This window comes from Brachypodium distachyon, chromosome 1, assembly GCF_000005505.3.
Source record: "Brachypodium distachyon strain Bd21 chromosome 1, Brachypodium_distachyon_v3.0, whole genome shotgun sequence".
Lineage (NCBI taxonomy): Eukaryota > Viridiplantae > Streptophyta > Magnoliopsida > Poales > Poaceae > Brachypodium > Brachypodium distachyon.
The window spans coordinates 18,601,606-18,623,415 of record NC_016131.3 but is presented as its reverse complement, the minus strand read 5'-3'; the positions used below and the strand labels follow the sequence as shown (position 1 = coordinate 18,623,415).

At 49.4% G+C, this 21,810-nt stretch overlaps 3 protein-coding genes and 2 pseudogenes across 4 annotated transcripts; 3 read left to right on the top strand and 2 right to left on the bottom strand.

Moving 5' to 3' along the window:
• Positions 1 to 3,439: 3,439 nt before the first annotated feature.
• Positions 3,440 to 4,782, bottom strand: LOC100834774 (sulfated surface glycoprotein 185). Of its 2 annotated transcripts, none has more exons than XM_024457208.1 (3): positions 4,028 to 4,782; positions 3,877 to 3,924; positions 3,440 to 3,807 (listed from the first exon to the last, which is right to left on the bottom strand). In XM_024457208.1, the coding sequence occupies exons 1-3, from the start codon at positions 4,488 to 4,490 to the stop codon at positions 3,641 to 3,643; spliced, it is 678 nt and encodes a 225-aa protein (XP_024312976.1). In that variant the 5' UTR covers positions 4,491 to 4,782; the 3' UTR covers positions 3,440 to 3,640. The 2 variants fall into 2 exon arrangements, with proteins under 2 accessions (XP_024312976.1, XP_003562804.2); XM_003562756.4 differs by having other exon boundaries at positions 3,440 to 3,804; positions 4,028 to 4,637.
• A 494-nt stretch (positions 4,783 to 5,276) lies between these two features.
• LOC100834170 (cysteine-rich and transmembrane domain-containing protein WIH2) lies at positions 5,277 to 7,115 on the top strand. The gene is made up of 3 exons (XM_003562754.4): positions 5,277 to 5,537; positions 5,678 to 5,852; positions 6,879 to 7,115. The coding sequence occupies exons 1-3, from the start codon at positions 5,489 to 5,491 to the stop codon at positions 6,922 to 6,924; spliced, it is 270 nt and encodes an 89-aa protein (XP_003562802.1). The 5' UTR covers positions 5,277 to 5,488; the 3' UTR covers positions 6,925 to 7,115.
• A 3,323-nt stretch (positions 7,116 to 10,438) lies between these two features.
• LOC104582041 lies at positions 10,439 to 15,078 on the bottom strand (annotated as a pseudogene).
• Positions 15,079 to 16,145: 1,067 nt separating this feature from the next.
• On the top strand, positions 16,146 to 17,412 carry LOC100841082. The gene has a single exon (XM_003559981.3). The coding sequence runs from the start codon at positions 16,146 to 16,148 to the stop codon at positions 17,133 to 17,135; it is 990 nt and encodes a 329-aa protein (XP_003560029.1). The 3' UTR covers positions 17,136 to 17,412.
• Positions 17,413 to 20,765: 3,353 nt separating this feature from the next.
• On the top strand, positions 20,766 to 21,618 carry LOC100840778 (annotated as a pseudogene).
• The last annotated feature ends 192 nt before the right edge of the window (positions 21,619 to 21,810 follow it).

Genomic DNA, 21,810 nt, shown 5'->3' with positions numbered 1-21,810 from the left:
TGCGGCGGCGAGGTCCACAGGGCATGGCCGCGATTAATTCCCGTGCATGGGGGCAGTGGAGCCATTTTTCGGCCACTTTGCGACTCGGCCACAACCTCAACCACACTCCGCGCTGGCGCTGCTTAAGCACCCAGTGATCTAACTTGGGCAGGTGATATTCTCTGTGGTTCGTTGCGTTCTTCCTCAGATGCATGTGCTATCTTACGTGCAATGTGGTCAATCTGGACTGCTCGAAATAATAGAAGGCATGGATCTACCGGTCTGAATATTGCCAAGGTGTGCAGATGGGCATAGACAGTGCTGCTGATCTAATCTCCTGTGGCAAGGATTGTAATCCTCTCATGACTTCCAGACAACCTCCCGGCTGGCATCTTTCACGGGCAGATTGGGTGAAGGTGAACCTTGATGCGTGTTTTAACCTCTCACTGAGCGTTCAGGTGCCTCTGGATGTGCCGTGGCGACGACGGTGGTGTTTTCCTCGCGATAGATCAGAACTGACAATAAAGTCATCCTTGAGACTGATTGCAAAGTGTCGATTAAATTTTGGATGGCTGCCATCCTCCTGATTGTGAAGCAAATTGAAGAGATAAGTGTGTGTTTTATTGCTTTTGGCCTGTGCTTTGTTAGGCGTGAGGCAAATATTGCATCCCATAATACGGCTCGATATGTATATGTGCTTTATTTCTGAGTAGTGTACGGTGATAAATAGCAGATAGACTATTGAATTCTCATCTCAACAATCAAAGCTATAAATCTGATTATACATTGTGTTGTTCCGCAGCAACGCGTGGGATATCATCTAGTTTATTAGACGATCGATAACATACTCTTTGTGCTTCCTGTATTTGCTGAAACTGCTTAGCAGTTCGAACTGTTTGCCTGTTTGGCGACATGCTCTTTGGTCGATCCGTCTAGAACTCAGTTAACCCCCCCACACAAATCTGTATCAGGGATAGCATAGTACCGACTCTTCAGAACTTGAGTAGACTACATGTTGATTTTTGCTATCAACCAAATTTGAACCGGCGAGGAGTGTCGCTGCAAGCATAGAGGGATTTTCACCAGAATATATATTGCTAAATGAATGAGGTTGGTGAGGAGGTTGCGATTCTGTGCGCCCGCTACGAAAATGCTAACAGAAAGCTCGCGGGTTGGCGCGCGGTGTAGAGATTTTACGGACGGCGACCCTAACACCCACTCTTGAGGATCTTTGCACACTACACTACTTGGGATATCAAACTTATGTGAACTCAACACTTTATTCACTATTTCAATGTTGGTACAACACTTTTTAGTGGCTACCCTACACACAACTCTACCATGATAGCTCACTTCTCTATTTGGTGTGGTGATACACTACTTGTGGTGATTGTGGTACAACTCATGGGGAAGGGGATCACCCATATTTATAGTTCCACAAGAGCATGTGGTACATCTTACTACAATTTTCTAGAATACTCTACATGTACTTAGTTTTAGAGAATTTCCACTTATTCTTGAAAGTTACCCTAAGACTTTTTCATGGTAAATAGCAACTCTCTTCAAGCAACCTCTCAAGCCTTCTAGAATATTCCAGCATTCTCATATTCACTAGAAAACTCCTTGTAAATATCTTCTCCTCCAATAATCCAAAGTATTCGAGAATCTTCTCAAATATGCATAACTAATTCCCAACACTCTTCAATTATCCAGAGTGTTTCAGAATATTCTCAAGTATGCATTGCTATTTCTCAACACGCGGGGATGTTGTCAAGGGGAGGACGGCTGGTGCTTATCAAGTCGGTCCTTTCGGCCATTCCGGTTCATACCCTTCTGGCCGTCGATGCACCCAAGTGGGTGGGTGATGCCATTCAGGGAAGGAGCTATATGCAGGTCCTGATGCACAGGCATCACCGTGGAAAAAAAAATTAGTAGTGATTATGTGTCTAATAAGTCCAAGGCATCAGGTTAGGCTGAGCAAAGTGCATCAGGGAGGCCATTTTCAGTTTGGATGGCTGCATATTGAAGTGATGCATCAAGGACACTCCGGCTCCAGATCCACCCCTGATGCCATTAACAAGAAGCGGCGGTGCTTTTTTTGAAAGGTCGGACGGATGCGCAACGGGGCCACTGTGCCGTGGCCTGGGCTAAGGTCTGACTCCCCACTCGCTTGGGGGGGCTTGGGGTGCGTGATGCCAACCTTGTGAGCTCCGCGCTCCAACTTCGGTGGCCCTGGTTGCAGCGAGTCGACGTCGCCAAGCCCTAGGCCTCTTTTCGCATTCGTTTTAGCTCTCATGTGCTCGCCCTCTTTTGCGAGGCCTGTTGTTCGGTTGTGGGTAATGATCGCTCTACCCTCTTTTGGTCGGACAACTGGATTGATGGCAAGTCTGTGGAGTCCATCGCCCCGGTCGTCTTCGCTGCAGTTAGTCAGAGGACCACCCGTACACGGTTGGTCGCGGATGCCCTTGAAGGGAGCGCTTGGATCAACGACGTTTCCGGCCCGCTCAATGCTCAAGGCATGGTTGAATTTTTTTCAGCTTGCAGATACCCTTGTTGCCATGGTTCTCGTCCCGGACAGGGTTGATGTTTTCCGCTGGAGGTGGTCGTGCACGGGGGTCTATTCTGCCAGATCGGCGTTCTTGCACTTCTTTGAGGAACGCCCGTCTTTCCCTCCTTGGGCTCAGATTTGGCGTTGTTGGACACCGTTGAAGTGTCGGATTTGGGTTTGGCTTGCTTGCGCCAACCGTTGTTGGACGGCAGACCGCCTGGAACGTCGTGGCATCCCCTTTAACGCGTTTGTCCTTTGTGCGACCAGGCGCCTAAGACCATGGCTCATCTCCTTTTGGGCTGTGCTTTCACGAAGTCTGTGCTCCACAAGGTTCTGGCTAGGGTTGGTGCTCTCCTTGCCTCCCTCTTCCCTCCGAAGACCTGATGGATTGGCTTTTGGTCGGGGCCTGTCGGTCCCCTGTCAAGGTGAAGGCTGTGCGGTCGCTTTTTAACCTCTCTCTTTGGCGAGTTTGGAAGCTGCGGAACGCTTGCATCTTCGAGGGCGCCTCTCCGTGTGCGGCTCGTCTTGTCGAGGAGATCTTTGTGGAGGCAGACTTGTGGCGGGCCGCGGGCGCCATCTTGACCACCTCCCTTTTCATGCCCGCCCCCCAGATTTAGTCTCTATGGCCTCCCTGTATAGTTTTGTTCCTTGTTCTTTTCTTTCTTTTTGTTTTGAGTCCTCTTGGGGCTCTTTTGTTGCCGTTTGTACTTGCGCTTCTTGCGCCTTCTTCTTAATAAAAATGACACGCCGCTCGACGCGTTCGAGAAAAAAGAACGTGTTTTATCTTCTCGATTAAACCAGCTGGGTGCTTATTATTTCCTTAATTATCTCAACACCAACACATCCTCTATAAATCGATCACCGGTCGTTTGATGGATCGGACATCGGAGGGAGTAACTAGATTGGTTGCCATTGTTTGCCTGGAAAGATGTTTCCTTTGCATTTTTATTGATCACGGAGTAGTAGTACATAATATTGATTCTTTTAGACAATATTATTGCTTGTGTAGTTGCCTGGTATACTTCACTGGATCGAAGGGACACAGCCTGCTACATAGACAGTACTACTACTACTATATCCAGCGTGCCTCGACTTCAGGCGGCCGCTGTGACGCTACACGCCCTTGTTCTCACCGGTTCCCGCCGGCTTCGGTGGTGGTGGTGATGGCGGTGGCTGCTCGATGGTGGATACAAGCTCTGGCTGCTGCACCTTTTCATGACTGGCGCTCATCGTTCCCAGGTCGAAATGTTCATAGGATGACTCGGTGCTCATCGAGGCTGCTAGAAATAAAGTTCAAATTATCAACTTAACTACAAATAAATAAGAATAGAAATAAGGACGCGTGTTACCAGCTGGCTCCGAAGAAGGAATCATCGTGAGAGGCGGGATTGGTCTTGCTACAAAATGCAATGTAGGGTAAAACACATATGAACTTTAAAGTGCCTTGTAAACAATACTCTATCTGAAGAAGAGGAGAAGAAGGAAGAAAATTGGACTCACATACGCACGAGAAGATCAGCATCGGTGGTACCAAAACGTTACACCTCAGTTGAAGAGCCACCAACCGCCCAAGATCCACATTACCAACAATGCTGGTCACGTTAGGATCGCTGAGGACGAGATGGCATATGCAGATGCTCTCGCTCGCATTGCCGACGAGTGATCTAAAGCGATCGCAGCAGCGACTCGAAGGTGCCGGCACGCTGGTGTTTGTGAGGAAGTCAAGGCACGGGGCTGCCCTTAGCAACGGAAGCATGCAACTTGATGTCTCCGGCGGCGGCGAGGGGGAAGGCTGTGGGCCGTTGCTGGGTGGTGTACCCGGTGGGAGCGGGGGCAATGCGGGAAGAGGAGGCAGGCTCGGGAGCGGGGGCAATGGGGGAAGAGGCGGAAAATTCCAGAGAGGAGGTAGCTCAGAATCGGCGGCAGCCGTGGCCAGAAAGAAAAGGATGAAGATGAGTGCCATCTTCTAGCTTGGAGCAGGAGTTCGAACTCATGCTGTCATGCAGGGCAAGTATTTATTGGAAACCTCTGGGCCTGACTCTGCAGATGACCATGATCTTTGTATGCTCAGTAGTAGTTCGAACTGTTTCGATCTTTGTATGCCTAGCAGTTCGAACTGTACGTGAGTTATTCAGAAGCATCCAAGTATCGGGTGGCATTGGATCGAAGTCGAGGTCCAAATCGTGACTGCTGGCATGCGCGTGCTGCATGACAAGGTGCTTCGTTCCGTCTGGAGATGCAGATCGTTTCGCCGTTGCATATGGCTTCTCTTCCCATGCAGCGAGTCCGGCCTTGACCGTGTTCTGAACTTCTGGTGGGCGCTGCCCGAAAAAAAAAACGTACTTGGGGCGCAGAAGCCCGGTCCTCGAAGGAAAGCTGAGGACGTGTTTGGCGGCGCCCGTCAACGCGTAGGATTTAATGGAAAACGAACGTCGGTTGGAAGGAAAGGAAAGCAACGATCAAAGAAGACGCGCCGAAGCAACATAAAATTGGCAACATGGCCAACCGAGGCGGGCGCTTTCTTTTCTGGTATCTTGTCTGCGAAAATAATTTCTCCATACTAAAGAAAACTGCATCTTCCTGGACCAGCATTGGCAAGTATACCAAGTAGTATACCCGGTATACTCAAACTAAAAAAATCAGGCAGGCTGCATAAATGCACCTCTCTCCCCAGAACGCGTACTGGTGGCAGCAACCAGGCAAATCGTACTAACCAGGCCGGGCTGCGCCGGGCTCGTCCAGCCCATGAACGCCCGAGGCGCGTGATACACGGACCCACTGGTCCAGGCCCGGGCCCGCACCACGTTCCCGACGCGGTTGACGAAGCAAATTCGGCGTCTATATAAATTCCACCTGACCCCAAACGCCTGAACAATCAAACCACAGCAACAGCAAAGCCATCCGCTCCCGATTCTATCGCCGCAAAGGAACCAGCAACCTTCGGAGAGCGAGGCGGAGAAGATGAGCTACTACAACCAGCAGCCCCCCGTCGGCGTCCCGCCGCAGCAAGGTGCCCATCCTGATTCCCGTCGCCATCCGTATCGATTTCTCTTGATTTTGTTGTTCTCTTGTGGTGTTCCTTCCCTTCTTTTTGCGTGTGGCCGGTAATTAAACTGAATCTCGCCGTGTGGATCTCTGATTTTTCATCAGGTTACCCGGGGAAGGACGGCTACCCGCCGCCGGGGTACCCACCGGCAGGCTACCCACCGCCGGCGCAGGGCTACCCGCCGGCCGGCTACCCCCAGCAGGGCTACCCGCCGCAGTACGCGCAGCCGCCGCCGCAGCAGCAGCACCAGAGCTCCGGGCCTTCCTTCATGGAGGGATGGTACGCGCCTCGCCTCACCTCACCTCAGCTCCTTAATTTATCTCCCCGCATGTGCCAGTACTACTTGATTATTAGATCAGAGGTCCACGGCTTGTCTAGAAAAGTTTGAAACTCAGAAACCACCGGGTCAGATCTGGACGCCGCTGGCGACGGCGAGCTTTCCCTGCCGGTCGCCGTCACGTGCACGTTTGCTCCGGTGGGGCCGTGACTTGACGCGTGACCGAACTCTTGGGAAAAGGCCAAGAGCGCTCGTGGTGACCAACGACGTGTCGGCTGCCCCACGCAAAAGCGAACACGTATTCTCTGCGGCGAGGGGTTGTCCTCTCTCTCTTTCTTGCTGGGTAAACCGTCCGATCTTAGATGGACGGCTGGGACGCGAAACTAAAGTTAAGAGTCAGGAGTCAGTAGTCACTAACCGAGGAAAAAGGGTCTCCTCAGTCACGATATTTTTGTAGAGCGTTTCACATGCGTTTGGTGGTTGTTTTGGACTGGGTAGAGATAAGAACTTTTTAATAGTAGTATAAAAATAGGCGGCTTTGAGATTCCTTTGGAAACAGGCAACTAGAAAAACAATATTGCCGTTGACGCGCCACTAGTACCAAAGAACGCCTATCCGCTCCCCAAAGATTAGGCAGATTCTCACGCGCGGAGTACTTCCTCCGTCTCATGTTAAATGTCGAAATATTACATGTATCTAGACATTTTTTAAGCATTGATGCATTGGATAAATTTGAGATACTTAATATTTGACGGAGGATTACTACTTTGTATAATTCTATAATATGCAATCGATGGTTAGGCGTGGGAGCATAATGTATGGTGATTATTATAGCCACAGGTATCAGCTAGGCATATGGTCTTGCAAGTTGCAAATATCTCTTGCAAATGTCAGTACCATAGGACTACTTTTGTCGCAAATGCCAGTATTATTGAACTTGTACTTCTCTTGCTTTTCGATGATCTGTGTGCTTTTCGATGATCTGTGTCATGACTCATGATTCTCCCTCCCGTGATATTTTGCAACAGCCTGGCCGCCCTCTGCTGCTGCTGTCTCCTGGACGCCTGCTTTTGAGGAGAGCAGAAAAGACGGCGACATCGGACCTGTTCAACCCCGTGGATCTGGAACTGAGCCCGTAGCTTAAATCATTTCTTGTTGGGCATTGTTCACCTTCGTGTTTTTACTACAATGTTTATTATGAACATCTGTTTCTGTGTCTGGTGGTGGAATTCAACTCAGGATAATGGATTGCGGTTTGATCTTTTTCTGGCGAGTCTCAATTGATGCTAACGTCTGCGCCGTCGCGTTTAGCAGCTCGGTTGGTCATGCGTGACTGCGCCGTATTCGAATCTTCGAATCAGACCTTGTGCAGTTGGTCGTTGCCAGACTGGTCGTTGCAGCAGCTGGCAGGAATATATGCCTGGCCTTGAAACACACAACGTGGCCATTTTCAATAACCTATGTTGCAATTTCTGTCTATTAGTACTCCGTATAACCTAAGTCTTGTTCCATTCGAACACCAGCAAGCAACAACGCTGACACTACAATACTCGTATTATATTACAGTCACATTTCCAAACCTTCAGATCAACACTCGGCAATCTACATCTCCAAGTTGCTGGATATACAAAATATATTTTAAATGGATTAACATTTAACTGAAATTCTCCCTGGTTGAACACGTTGAAGTAATACAATCCTAAGTAGAGTGCTGTCCGAGAAAAGAAAATATTTTGCTTTATTTATTTTTTTGACAGCAAAATCTTTTGCTTTCTATATTCCGCTGCTTTGAATGATAGCTTCTCCGATAAGAAGAAATCATATACTGAAGGCCAACCAACCGAAGAACGGTACAAGCCTAGCCACATTTTCTTTCTATGAGAAGCTATGATGTGTGCGCCATCTTCTTCTTTTTGAGTAGCCAGGCTGCACAAATAAGCCACGTCACCCTGAACGCACCGGCGGCCTGTCATCCCGATATCTAAGCAACCGAAGACATTAGGTTGCCTAAAATCATACTACTACAACATGTACCCATCACGCCCCAAAATGGAGGCACCACCATGTGGCTCTCATCCTTTCGAGGGAATAACCAGCCATGAAATTTATTCCTCTCTAACTTGCTGCCGGCTCCTTCTTCATTCATGCATGCATGTGCAGTCCGTATCAGCATCTCATATAAGTAGCAAATCATGCCACAAAGTTTTCCTTTCATTTGCTATCTGGAGCAGAAAAGATAGAAACGCCTCTGAATCAGAGCAAAAGGAAATCAGCATAGGAATCAAACGGAAGGCTCGCTTTCCAAGCTTTTACATCCAAATCTTGCTGGAACCAACAGAATGGAAAGAAAACAGCCAATCTAGCTGGCATGTGCAAACCTGTACCCTATCTTTCTGAATGATAATGAGTGATTGGCCACCAAGAGATACTCTCCACTGTTTTCTTTTGAGAGTACTCTTAAAAGATTTGTGTAGAGTATGTTCCACAACCGATTCTTCACAGTGATCAGGTAGACTTGATCAGGGTAGCATATAACTCCATTTGGCATTTCTACATTGCTTCATGATGGGATTTGCATAGCATATAACTCCATTTTGCATTTATATTGTAGCACAAAGTTCCTTTGCATTCATGTAAAAAAAGATCCAAAACCACTATCAAAAGTCATTGTTATATTTCTTTCTGAAATTATAACTGATAACAAAACAAAACATTGGTTTTTCACCAGAGCTGATACCCCGTTAAGTTCCACAATGTTCTTTGCAAGTCCTGTCAAACTGCCAACAAAATTGTTGGCAGTAAGACCAACATGCTATCACCGCAGCTTCTTTATAGAATACTTTGATCCACACGACAGATTGATATGGTTTCTTCTCTGCTCAGGAATAGATTCAATCGAGCACTCAGACAAGCCACAGCGTACAAACCTGCATCATTTCAAAACTAAGCACCATATGAAAAGCTTGAACTAATGTCTTTCGCCCATGTGACCATTCCACTTGAATAGTTGTCATATAACCGGTCAGAATGAAGCCATGTGAAAGCATCATCCCAATTCATTAACTTGATTTGAGGGCCAAAATCTACACCCAGTGCATCACAACCTCCTTTTTTTTTTATGAAACTCGGAATGTAATAGAGCCTAATGCTATTAATCATGGATGATAAACCCTCCATAAAATGAGACGAGGGAAGGATAAAGGTACATATCAATTGGACCAAGGGATAATGCCTCCTTCTAAACGTCATCTCAAGCCCCCGCCAAGCTCCCTCCCCACGCGCCTCTCTGCCGCCGCTGCCGCCGGCCTCGCCACGGTGGCGGCGGCTCCCGTCCTCCTCCAAAGGCGGTGGTCGGGCGGGTACTGGGCCGGCTTCTTCCGGCGAGCAGCGGTCTTCGGCGCAGCGGGCGGCCTGACCTGGCTGGAGCAGTAGCGAGGGCGCCGCGCGCGCCGTCGTGCGTGTTCCATGCCCGGTGGCAGGCGGCGGTTGGCCGGGGTAGCGGCATTCGCCTGGATCTGAGGTTTCTCGCCTGGATCTGGACGGCTGCAACTCCTTCGGCGGCAGGCTCGGTGCTGACCGGCCTGGGATTCTGGGGTGGCGCCCCCCATGGTGGTATGTTGCTTCCCTCGCCGTGGGTGGTCTGCGGCTTAGGCCACCGGTTCCCTTCCCCCTTGGTCGCCTCTTGCTGTTCCCCGCCATGGATGGGAGAGGCCGGGGTAAATCTCAGGCCGGCGTTCGTCGGCCCCTGCAATGACGACGCCCGCTGGTGCCGTATCCCTTCATGGAGGCATTGTGGTGGTCTCTTCCTCAGATCCGGGTGAAAACCCTAGGTCCTGTGTGGACCGGGCAACGGCGACACCGTTGTGTTGCATGCTCCTTGGAGACGTTGCCTTGGATCTGTGGATTCCTTGCAGGTGGGGTGGTGTTGGTGATTTCGGGGAGCGGCCTTTCCTGGCTTCGTTCTTCGATTGTCGTCGATCTCATGTTCATGCTTCGTGAAGAGTTTCGTGTTCCTGGTGTTGCCTCAGCTATTCAGTGCCTTTCGACGAAGTGAATGGCCAGCTTCTATTCACAATCCTTGGGGTTGTCCTGCGGCGGTCAAGGTTCGTGTGCGGTGAGGTCTCGACTTCGCAACGCCCTTCGACATTGTCTCGGTGGTGTGAGGTCCTTCGACCATATCGTCTACACTCGTTGGCCTGTTGCTCTGTTGGCCGTGGTGATGACAGTTGAGTTGGCGTAGATGCTTGTGTGCGTTGCAATGTCCCAGTGTTATGTGGCCTTTCGATGGCATTAGGAATGCTCCTCTTGCGATGCATGTGTGCTTCGTTGTGGCGATGATCGTCGTATAAGCCATCTCGGATTGTTTTGTTATTCTCTGTAACTCTCCTTAATATACTGAAAGCAGCGCTGTCTGCCTTTCGTAAAAAAGAACGCCAAATAGCAAGTAGCACTGAACTTACCAAACAACTTATCCCCAGTGATATCTTCAGCCTTGACATATATCATGGAGCAACGCTAAAAGCTCGCAAAAAAAACTATTTGTGTGGCTCACATGAATAGCGACATGTAGATCATAGTGTCTCGGGCGTGATACAAGGTAGTTAGTTTTCTTTTCCCAGTGCCTTATCAATCAATCCAAGTCAGCACATAAGTAGAATGCGCGTACATCTTTGTTTGTCAGTATAGACAACTATTAGATTTGTCTGGTTTCTTACATTCAAGTACTTATCGGAATTAAGAATAGCAAACAGAAAGATGTTAATCAGTTTATGAGATGCACCTAAGTCGATAGAAGAATAAAGCAGGCACTGGAGCATTGGCTTTGTGTATTGGACTACACTTATGTAATAATAAGCCGGGCCGATTGTCCTTATCTAGATAAGAAATGACCTTCAAAATACCTTGCTATCATTCACCCTGTGCCATCTCTTGTGAACAGTTCTAATAGCAGTGATCCATCAACTCATCCATCTATGATATGAACTCTTTGAACGCCACCCTGGCATATGGAAAAACAAATGTAAGATAACTTATAGCAATAGAGGCTGTCATCAAACTTTGAAGCTTAAACTTCATTATAAACAGGGTTTGAGTAGTTCACTGTTTGAAGGAATATTGTCCACTTTATTAAAAGAGCAAATGCAAGTGTCTCAGGACATGCCACCTCCTTCTCAAACTACACTGAAGCTCTAATACATATGTCAGTTTCAGATACCTGCATACTACCATACTGTAGTCCTCGGCAAGCTTATACATATCTAGCCAAACTACAGCAAAATAGTGACACGCTAAGAAAAGGGGTTCCTTATGTTGCTTACTAGCTTTCATAGTCAGGGAACACTTATGGTAATACGAGTATTGCTTGATCAGGACTGCTGCCAACACTTCAAACCATAATAAGAGAAACTCGCGTAGCAGCATGACACTATAATACTGTATCAGCAATTACATTAAACAAGAATACCTGATGCAAATAGAAAATTCAGAAAACAAATTTGGAACTCTGTGGAGGGCACCATTTCAAATACAGAGAAGTCTGCATATGCTCAGTAGAAAACTAATAAATATTAAATCAGAACCACAGAATTTAACTTAATCAAGAATGACGAGTGAAAGGTACAACACTTACATGGCATACATAAGTTGCTGCAGCCAACTCAGAAAGATAGCCATTTGAGCTGCTTAATTGCTCTTCAACACCAATAGCAAACCCTTGCTCACCGGAATAGATACCAGATCCATTGTTAAAACCCAAACCATTTTAAAAAGAAGCAGCATACCCATTAGATGGCCCCTCCCGCTCAAAGATGGCTCATGGTCCTCCTCATCCCCAACCTTGACATAACTTGCAGCAATATTACTTTGGTTAGCACGCTTTCTGATCAGCTTCCTCGAGAGACTTTAAGTGAATGACTGATCCATGCTCATCGAATATCTGACCATCCACAACGCAGATAAGCTTAGCTTAGCCGCCTCTATGGCTAAAGCAAATGTGATGGCTACTTCATCAGTGCTGAATGTTTCTATACAAAGGAACATAATTGTTTAGAAGGCTAGCCACAACATATAAATTAGAGATACAAAAATGTTTCGTAATTCTTTTGCAACTTTAAAGTGAAATAGGACATTTGCACATACTTTTCATATAATATATGCATAACTTCAGATAAACAATGTTACGTATAGAAGACAGAAAGAAAATTAGTCGCACATCTATTTTCTTAACTTCGCCAGTAAATCCATAACTTTTCATATAATATATGCATAGCTATCAAGCCTTTCTCTTTTTTTTATCCCAAAACATCTATTTTCTTAACTTCACCAGTAAATCCATAAGCAATACGATTAACTACCCCTCTTCTCTGACAAAGAAAATTAGTCGCACTAATTCAGTACTGCAGGATCTCCAGCAATCTGAAGTTAAATAGAAGACACAAAGACAAAAAAAAAGTGGAAAAATAGACAGAAATAGCATGCAAGCAGGCACATGCAAGCTCACACACCTAAATTCAGGGTTAAATGCATAGCATTAGCAGTACTACAGCTATCTCCGATATCAAACATTTACTTCCGGAAAGTAGTTTGACACTTTGACCACCATAAAGGTTATAAAACAGGAACCTATGCCTGCCAATTCTTGATCATGACTGCTTATCCTAGCATTGTTCATAGTGTTCTAAGAGTGTACAAGGGGGGAAAGATTGAACTTCAACCAAATCATAATTGAACATTGAAGAAAAAAATACTACCTCTGTTCCAAAATAGATGACATACTAAAAGAGTGCAATCAAACCTCTCAACCTTTGATTACCAATTAGTTACTTGGGAAATACTACAAATATAGTTCCAAGAAGAATAAAGCTTGCTAAAATTAGCAAACGCAAAGGACAAGATTAGTCAAAACAAAAGAATCATTCCCCATATCATTATTCCTCAAAAAATAATTTCCCATATCATTATCAGAGGATCTCCACAAAATCCATCTCGGTAGTTACCAAAGGCATGCCGCATCAAGATTACTACTGGTAATTGTTGGGGTAGTGTGGAGGAAATGCAGCAAACCTCACCAGCACACCGCATCAACGTTCGTTTTGGTCGCCCGGCGCAGAAGAAGAGGGCGGCTAGGAGGTGGCGGCGCGTAGCCCTGGGGCAACATTGCGAGGCCTCGATGGCGTCAGCTCCAGTAGGGATGGGCTCTTCGGCTCTGGTTGCGGCGGCTGTCGGCTGAGAAGAAGATCAAGGAAGCGGCGTGAGGCCTGAACTCGCGAGGCGGCATGGTGCGTGCAGTCGCAGGCCTCTACACGGGCCTGGCAGCAGCGCTGAAGGTCGAACATGGCGGCGGTAGGTCACGTAGTGAGGCCGAATCCACTAGGGTTGGGTTCTTGGGCTATGGTAGCGTCTGCTCCCCCAATAGGCGGATGGGACAGGCGAAGCTAGCGGCCTCTCTCCAACAGCAGTCTTTTTTTTATCGGGAAAGAGGAAAATCAAACCAACAGCAGTCTTCAGTAATTCTACTATATGATCTTTGTTTAACCTAAGTTGTACATAGTTGGTCCTAATCGTGATCGACGAGCCGTTGACCGTCCTGTTGGCACTTCAACTGCCACGTTGACTAACTAACCGGTGGTATAAATTATGCAAATAGGCCAAAATACTTGCGTCTTTCAAAGGCCTGTCAACAAAATTCCCGGTTCAACCAGATGTGGAGACAAGCAATCTCCAAGACTATTTTAGGGTTCGAGATCCCGCGAGCGTTGAAGGACAGTGAGGAGACAGCATAGTAAGATGATGAGGATCAGTCGCAGAGTAATAAAGAGGAGCATAGAAGAGAAGACCGTTATTTATAATGACATATTTACAATTTTCCACAACATTTGAATGGCGGGAAATCTCCCACCTAACGACCTTAGCAACGTGACGGCAGTCAAAGCTTCACTTGATCGGTCAGTGTTGTCCAAAGCATTTAGGACCGGTGATGTGCGACTTAAATTAAACTACGACCCAAATATGGAATTTTATAAAATTAGGACCAACATGCCACACTTCCAATAGTTATAAGATTGCGAGTGCATTTTACCGACAAAAAGAAAGTTTTGGTCTTTTTCCTTCCTAGCTAGGTTGATTTTCTCATCAACCGGCAGCAAATTGCTTCAGGCTTAAGGCGTATTAAATGCCGTGTGCGGCGTGGTCGATTTTAGATACATATTTGACATGGGCCCACCCTCTCTCACTTCCTTATCGTTTTATCTTCTTTTTATCACTACCTCGCCTTTTATCCCCCCCCCCCATCTTTCTCACGATTCAACGCTAGCAGGAGCCAGCAAAGCCGCGGCAGGCTCGCAACAACATCGCAGGCGATTCGGGCTCAGAACCGGAGATGGCGACGCCGCGGCCAGCCACGGTGACGCTAGCGATGGTGAGACGGTGACTAAGCCAAAGCGGAGGCGACGACAGAGATGAGGCAGAGATCGCATCAGGACGGTGATAAGCCCCATCGGGGTAAGTCCAACTGCTAAGTTTAGAGTTTAGGGGGGTTGGTCGACACTCATGGAGATGGTGCCTCTCGGGCATAAGAGGGATGGCATAGATGGCGGCGAACGCCAGTAGCGGCTAGGATAGGGTGAGGCGGCGGGGTTGCACGGTAGCTACGGATGGTAGGGCTAGCGCAGCGGTGGTGGCGGCTCAATCCTTCTCGTGTGTGTTTTCCCATGGTGGGTGAAATCGACCATGGCAAAACTCCCCCGGTGGTCCGCCAACGAATCTCCTCTATTAAATGAATTTTCTCTGTTAAATGAATTTAATCGCATTCCAATGGTGTACTCACTCCGATCCTAAATTGTTGTCGAAATATTACATGTATCTGGACGCTTTTTAAGAAATAGATACATTCATATTTGAACAAATTTGAGTCAAGAATCTAGGAGATTACTATTGTCACAGTATCCAGGGTGTCCACCGAACATGTAAATGATTTGATGCAGCACCTTGGACGAATAAGTACTTATTTACTCACCTTGGAGTATTATAGTCATGATTATAGTTTCAGGGAATCGCTCAACTGCAGACATGTTTTGCAACAGAGAATCAAGAAAGAATTTTTGACTACGTGTAGACAGCCATAAAAAGTTTCTTCATATTGATTTTGTGATAAATTTGGTTGATTTTGGTCCACCCTGGGAACAAATATTGCATCTTTTGTTTCTAATTCTACATACCACGTAGACCCATGCTCGCTCCGGTTACTCCTGCACCTACTTGTGCGGTTGAGCCGGTTACTATGGGTATACACGTACTAGCAGCAGTAATAAATCTAAAGTTCAATCTGGCTAGGAATTAGACGGTGCGTTCGACGTACGCGCGCGAGCGCACGTAATGTGCAGTCCTTTTTTGAGGAACACGTAATGTGCAGTCTTTCCATGTGCCATGTCCTCAAGAGTGTACGTCACCAATTCTTATCTCGGTTGGTTGGACGATAGAGTTAGATGATGATATCCTGATTAGTCACGCTGATTTGTATGTATATGTAAAGTCTACACATTATGATCATCAGCAAGCGTGGAGATGTATATCCAACTCTATCTAGCTTAAGCGGTTTCGGCGTTGGTTGTTGGTGAGGGAGGCTGCTATGCCAAACATGGCAGTCCACTGCTAGTACCATTCTCCACGACTGCCAGCGCTTGAGATGTGATTCCCTGATTAACTTGCCACGGCCTAAGTTTAAAAAAAATGTCACCGCCGATGGAGTAGCCGGTTAACTGGCGGCCAATGTCGCAGTTCCTGCCATCGAAACCTACCAAAGAGTCCAGTACCCGCGCCGGGACGCGCCACGGGGGACGACCGGGTTGGGACCTGTGGGCGGCGGCGAACCCGAGTGCGCGATGGAACGAACGAGCCGTAGCGGCAAAAAAAAGGCGTTTACGGCTCGCACGCAACGCAAAGTTGGCACTCGTGCCTCGCCCCATTCCGTCACACGCCTGACGCCCCTCTCACTGGCCTGGCTGGACCGGACGCCACTGGAAGCCGCGGCGCATGGCTGCACCCTCTCCAATGCAGCAGGCTGCGCGCCCCCGCGACTCGCCTCCGCCTACGTGTCGTCCCCGTCCTGCCCGCTCGCCCACGTACCCCGCCCCTCGCTCCCACGTGCCCCCTCCCTCTGCGGGCATCCGATTGGCCGCCCCCGCCTTCTTAACCCCGCGACGGCCACTGCAACCCGACCACACCAAACGGCCGTGCTCGGTCTCCGTGAACTGCTCTGGGCGACTGGATCCGTTCGATCTGCAGCTCGACCGCTCGCCATGGCCTTGGTGCAGCCGGCGGACATGGCCGTCAAGGCCAACGAGATCCTCGCAAGGTTCCGCCCCATCGCGCCCAAGCCGCCTTCCGCCATGCCGACGCAGCAGCCGATCGGCGGCGCCGGCGCCGGCACCAGCCGCGTGCTGTCCCACCTGCAGGCCAGGCCGTACCGTGCGCGGAAGCGCGGCCGCCCGAGCGTCGCGCCGCCGGTGCCCCCGCCGCCGCATGCCGCCGCGGCCAGGAGGAAGAGGACGGCGGTGGTGCCGTACCCGGCGCCGCCGCTCGGGTGCGCGGCGCCCACCGACGCCGTCGTGTCCACGGCCATGAGGGCCGGCAGTGCATGCCTGTCCTTGGCGCCCGCGAGCGCTGGCAACCTGACGAGGCTCTCGACCGAGATGCCGGCGCCCGAAGAAGATGACAACAGGGACGTGCCCGTGGAACGCGACCTGCTGCGGAAGCTGCTGGAGCCCAAGGTGATCTCTCCACGGGCCGTCCGGCCCTTGGGCTCCACCGTCCACATCCTCGAGCCCGTCTGCGCCGTCGCCGGAACCAACAACGACAACACCTACGCGGCATCGTCCAAGACGGCGCAGGAGGTGGAGGCGGCGCTGGAGGCCGACGCGCTCCCGGCGTTGGTGTCCGACTCGAGCAACCGCGTCCGCCTCGTCAACGACGCCTACAAGAAGATGGTGGGCGCGCCAGAGTGCGCGTGGCTGAGCGCATTAGCCGCCGCGGCGGCGTCCAGGAGGATCAGCGGCGAGGTGGCGCTGGTGGTGCCGGCCGCGGCGATGATGCCGGAGTCCCAAAACGGCGGGTTCTCGTGCGCGGCCAAGATCGAGTGGGAGCTGCGCGGCGGCGAACGGGCTTCCGTCCACGCGGCGTGCGACGTCACCCGGCTGCACTGCGAGGCCAGAGACTACCTCTTCGCGTGGAGGCTCCGCACCGCCGATGACGCATCCCCATCTTCCGTCAGCCACCGCGCCGACAAGTGAGACGCAGCATGCAGTGCAGTTTGTACATCTTGCGTGGACAGGAACAATAGTGCTAAAGATCCAAGTGCATAGGGCACAGGTTAATTAAGGTGCATGCTTAGGTTAATGTGCGTCGTTGGTTGGTTGTACTAGTGGTAAATTTGGATGAACAGCTTCGTTCCTCTTTTGGCAAGTCTACAGGTTGCATGACCAGCTTTTCTAAAGTAGTAACATACACATATGATGTTGACTGGCCGAGATTGCAAGGGAAAAATATGACACATGTGCTTTACTGAAATTGCACACCTGTTGGAGTGTTCTGCGGCTTGTTGTAGTACTCCTACTTCGTTTGATTACGACAGATGATTGCCTCTGCATGTTCGGGTCGAACAACGGCAGGATCGACAAAATCCTGGCAGTAGCCTTCTTGGTTCTTGGGTGCACAGGACTAGAGTAGCACTGGGACACTGGTTAAGCAAATGGAAAACAAACGTGACAGATTGTTCTCACAAGTTCACTGGAGTGACACTGAGTTAAGTAGCGAACTATACGGTCTTTTCCCATGGCACGTTACTAGTAAAACGGAAATCTTGCCTTAAAAAAAAAGGAAATCTTGTCCATAGATCCGCAAAAGATGCCAATCTGCTAGTACTATGCAGCAAACTGCACATATCACGGGCTCACGGCTCTCACTTCTCATCAAGATGGTCTTCTCCTCATTTAATTAAAGTAATTTTTTTGCGGATAAATTAAAGCTCATGCGTGTCTACACAGATGCTCCCTCCTATGTGACTTTTTTATTACATGTATTTTAAACGTCTTTTAGTATGTATCTATCATGTTTTGATAAATTTGAATCACTTAATATGGGACAGATGATGTATCATGTTTCAACAAAACTGTGTACAAACATATATCTACAATCGAAACATAATCCTATAAACTATTATTCCTCACATACTCACATGTGCATACATTGTACACGATACTCCTGCATGAATGTAGTGCACCTTGCGCGCAACAAAAAGCGCCATTAAACTTGCCGGCCGGCAACAAAAAGCACCATTAACGGTAGCGTCACTCAATAGTACAAGAGCACTGTTTGGCGTGCGATGTTTTTCTACCATGCAGTTGTAAAAAACGTCTAGATAGATACACGTACGATGTGTACAGTGGGTTGCATGTATCGGCTTTGACCAGGCCAAAATGCACTAAAGAAACTACTCCTATCGTAATTGTGTGGTACATATTATGTGCCGTACGGTACGCAGAGTATTTCGATAGTGGAATCAGACAAAACCACCAGCTGTACCGTAGCCCTCCCCGCACAACACCGCATCACATTGGTGGAGGCGGCATTGAGAAACGCCTCAGGATAACAATGACGTTACAATGAAAAATAGTCCGTAGAACATACACTGCCGGATGCAACTCCGCCACCGAAACATGCATCCACGTAGTCTCGCGCGTACAACGCGTGCTTCCTTCCCCTCCATTCCCTTCTCTTTCTGATTGGACACCCGTTGGGTGGGAGCGCTTGCCGGCTCCTGCGCCCGCTCCAATCGTCATGCTGCCAGTCGCGCACCGCATTCCTATCTGCATGACACGGCACGCAACACATGCATGCAGAAACGGACACAGATTAGAAAAGAAAGCCTCCCCCGGCCATTTTGTCCAAAAATTTGGTCCACGAGGGGGAAATGAACATAGGACATGCATGGCCATGATTTGTGCCATATGAGTACGAGAATGTACTCGGTCGAGTTATGCGCCAGTTACCGTTATGGTATATCGGTACTTGTGTGTGTGAACTACTATTATGGTAGATTGGTACTTAGCACACTAGTAGATCTACTTTGGTTTTGGCTATAGGAACGGACGATGCAGCCAACGTACGCAAGAGCACACGCAGTGCGCAGTTTTTTTTCTATGCGCCACGTGCTAGAGAGTGTTCGTCACCAACTTTTATCTCGTTGGACGATAGAGTTGGATGATGACTCTTATTGATTTGTATGTATGTGTGAAGTCCATGCACGCTACGATCGTCAATAAGTGTGGAGATATATCAATCACGTTAGCTATGCGATTTTGGCATTGGTTGTTCGTGAGCAAGGTTGATATATCAAACATGGACAGTGTCGTCGCTCGTAACACATCAGTCCACACATGTGTGTGTCAGGATGTCGTGTCTTGTATGTACACGCACGCCACGGTGCAAGGGGAAGAGGAAGTTTAGACCACAACTATTTGAAGTGTTGTGGCTGATTTTTTTTCTTTTTTTAAAAGGTGTTTTCGCTGATTAACTTACTAGTCGTTCGAAAATATAGGTCATACCGTCCTTGGAACGTCGGCTTTTGGCTTTTTCCTCCGTTCACAATACCATAATCATAGTTAAAACTCTTTCTATCAAATCAATGGCAAAGTCCTCCAAAAATAAGGTCATATTTCATTTCATCAAGACAATCATTTGACTAACATTTATGCTATTTACATGTTATTTATTACCGTAGTTATTCGCATGTACTCCAAACGGATCATTTTAATTTATGTCACATTAGTTATAGGCTCATAAAGTAGACGTTGTGTTACCGAACAAAAATAAGTCTTATACTCCGTAACAGGCGAGAGCACTGCTAAGGGCCTTTTTAATTCGCAGGATTTTGAAAATATAGGAATAGGAAAAACACAGGAATATGATAGGATTGTATGTGCAAAATAGAGAATTAAAAAACACAGGAATTGAATAGACTTTGGTGTTTGATTCATAGGAACAAGAAAAAACATAGGAATCCTAATCAACATGGTTAATTAAGGTCAAACCACCGACAAAAGTAAAGGTTTAGTGTTCATATGCCACTAAATATCATTGTCTTGTTGTTTGTGCAAAGGAATTAAAAAAAAGGTCTAGGTGGATGGTAGAAATCCTGTGTTTTTCCTTTGAAATTGGGATGAAAGGAAATTTTCATGTGTTTTTCCTATAGTCCATTCCTTTGAATCAAATGGATGAACAGTGTCTCTATAGGAAAATTTTCCTATTCCCATGATTTTCCAATGAATCAAAGAGGCCCTAAATTTGAAAAAGTACCGTGCAGGCGAGTGTCGCAGTTTTTTTTTTTCTATCAACGAATTCTACCATGACTCGGGCCACGTAAATGGAGCGGCAAGTAGGTAGCCAGTGAACCGCGGCGGGGCGCGCCATGCCACAGCCCACAGAGCACGGGGGACGATCGAGGCGCCGGGACGCAACGCAAAGGGTTGGGAACGAACGAGCCGGACCGGCCAAAAAGCGACTCGCATCGCCTCCGCACGCAGCGCAAAGGGAACCGCATCGCACTCGTGCCCGCCCGGCCAGTGCCTCCACCCCCATTCCGTCACACGCCTGACGCCACTCTCTCACTCTCCAAGGCAGCATGCATGCCCGCCTCGGCTTACGTGTCGTCCCCGTCCCCGCCTGCTCGCCCACGTACCCCGCCACTCTCTCCCACGTGCCACCTCCCTCTGCGCGCATGCATCCGATTGGCTGCCCTCGCCGTCTTAGCCCGCGGCCACTTGCCCCACGACAACCAAACGCCGTGCTTGCTCCATCTCCGTTAACTACTGGCCCGGCTGCGTCTCGTCTCTCGTGCGTGCAGACTAGAGAGGTCGGTCGCCATGGCCATGGTGCAGCCGGCGGACGTGGCCGTCAAGGCCAACGAGATCCTCGCGCGGCTCCGGCCCATCGCACCCAAGCCGCCCGCCGCCCTGATGACGACGTCGCCAGCGCAGACGATAGGCGGCGCCGCCGCAAGCCGCGTTCTGTCCCAGCTGCAGAGCAGGCCGTGCCGTGCGCGGAAGCGCGGACGCCCGCCGGTGTCCCCGCTCGCAGCCAGGAGGAAGAGACCGGCGGCGCCGTACCCGGCGCCGCAGCTCCGGTGCGCGGCGGCCACCGACGGCGCCGTGGTGTCAACGGCCACGAGGGCCCGTGTCTCCGTCGACGGCATGCTAGAAGATGACAGGGACGTGCCCGTGGAGCGCGACCTGCTGCGGAAGCTGCTGGAGCCGAAGGTGATCTCGCCGCGGGCGGTCCGCCCCGTAAGCTCCACCATCCACGTCCTCGAGCCCATCGTCGTCCCAGGCGCCGGCACCGACAACATCCACGTTGGCAACGTTGCCTCGAAGACGGCGGAGGAGGTGGAGGCGGAGCTGGAGGCCGAAGCGCTCCCGGCGGTCGTGGCGGACTCGAGCAGCCGCGTCCGGCTCGTCAACGACGCGTACAAGGAGATGGTGGGCGCGCCAGCGTGCCCGTGGCTCGGCGTCCGAGATGGCGGCAGCACTGGCAGAGTCCCAAAACGGCGGGTTCTCGTGCGCGGCCAAGATCGAGTGGGAGCGCGGCGGCGAGCGGGCCTCCGTCAACGCGGCGTGCGACGTCATCCGGCTGCAGTGCGAGTCGAGAGATTACATCTTTGCTTGGAGTTTCCGCACCGCCGATGCATCGTCATCCGTCAGCCACCACCGCGCAGTCTGACGCGTGAGACATTGCATGACGTTCGTACATCCTGCGTGGACGATACTGCTAATCTGGCGTGCGAAGCCAACTGCATAGGTCATAGGTTAAGGTGGATGCTTTGTTTAATTAAACAATGTTAAGGTGCATGTCTGGTTGTACTAGTAAATCTGGATGAGCAGCTTCCTCTTTTGGTAAGTCTACACGGTGCAT

Coding starts and splice junctions, on each gene's coding strand:
- LOC100834774 (XM_024457208.1), bottom strand. CDS start 4,490: ATGGCACTCATCTTCATCCTTTTCTTTCTGGCCACGGCTGCCGCCGAT. Junction 3,925..4,027: donor GCTGATCTTCTCGTGCGTAT/GTGAGTCCAATT, acceptor TGCATTTTGTAG/CAAGACCAATCCCGCCTCTC. Junction 3,808..3,876: donor TCCTTCTTCGGAGCCAGCTG/GTAACACGCGTC, acceptor CTTTATTTCTAG/CAGCCTCGATGAGCACCGAG.
- LOC100834170 (XM_003562754.4), top strand. CDS start 5,489: ATGAGCTACTACAACCAGCAGCCCCCCGTCGGCGTCCCGCCGCAGCAA. Junction 5,538..5,677: donor CGGCGTCCCGCCGCAGCAAG/GTGCCCATCCTG, acceptor ATTTTTCATCAG/GTTACCCGGGGAAGGACGGC. Junction 5,853..6,878: donor CCTTCCTTCATGGAGGGATG/GTACGCGCCTCG, acceptor ATTTTGCAACAG/CCTGGCCGCCCTCTGCTGCT.
- LOC100841082 (XM_003559981.3), top strand. CDS start 16,146: ATGGCCTTGGTGCAGCCGGCGGACATGGCCGTCAAGGCCAACGAGATC.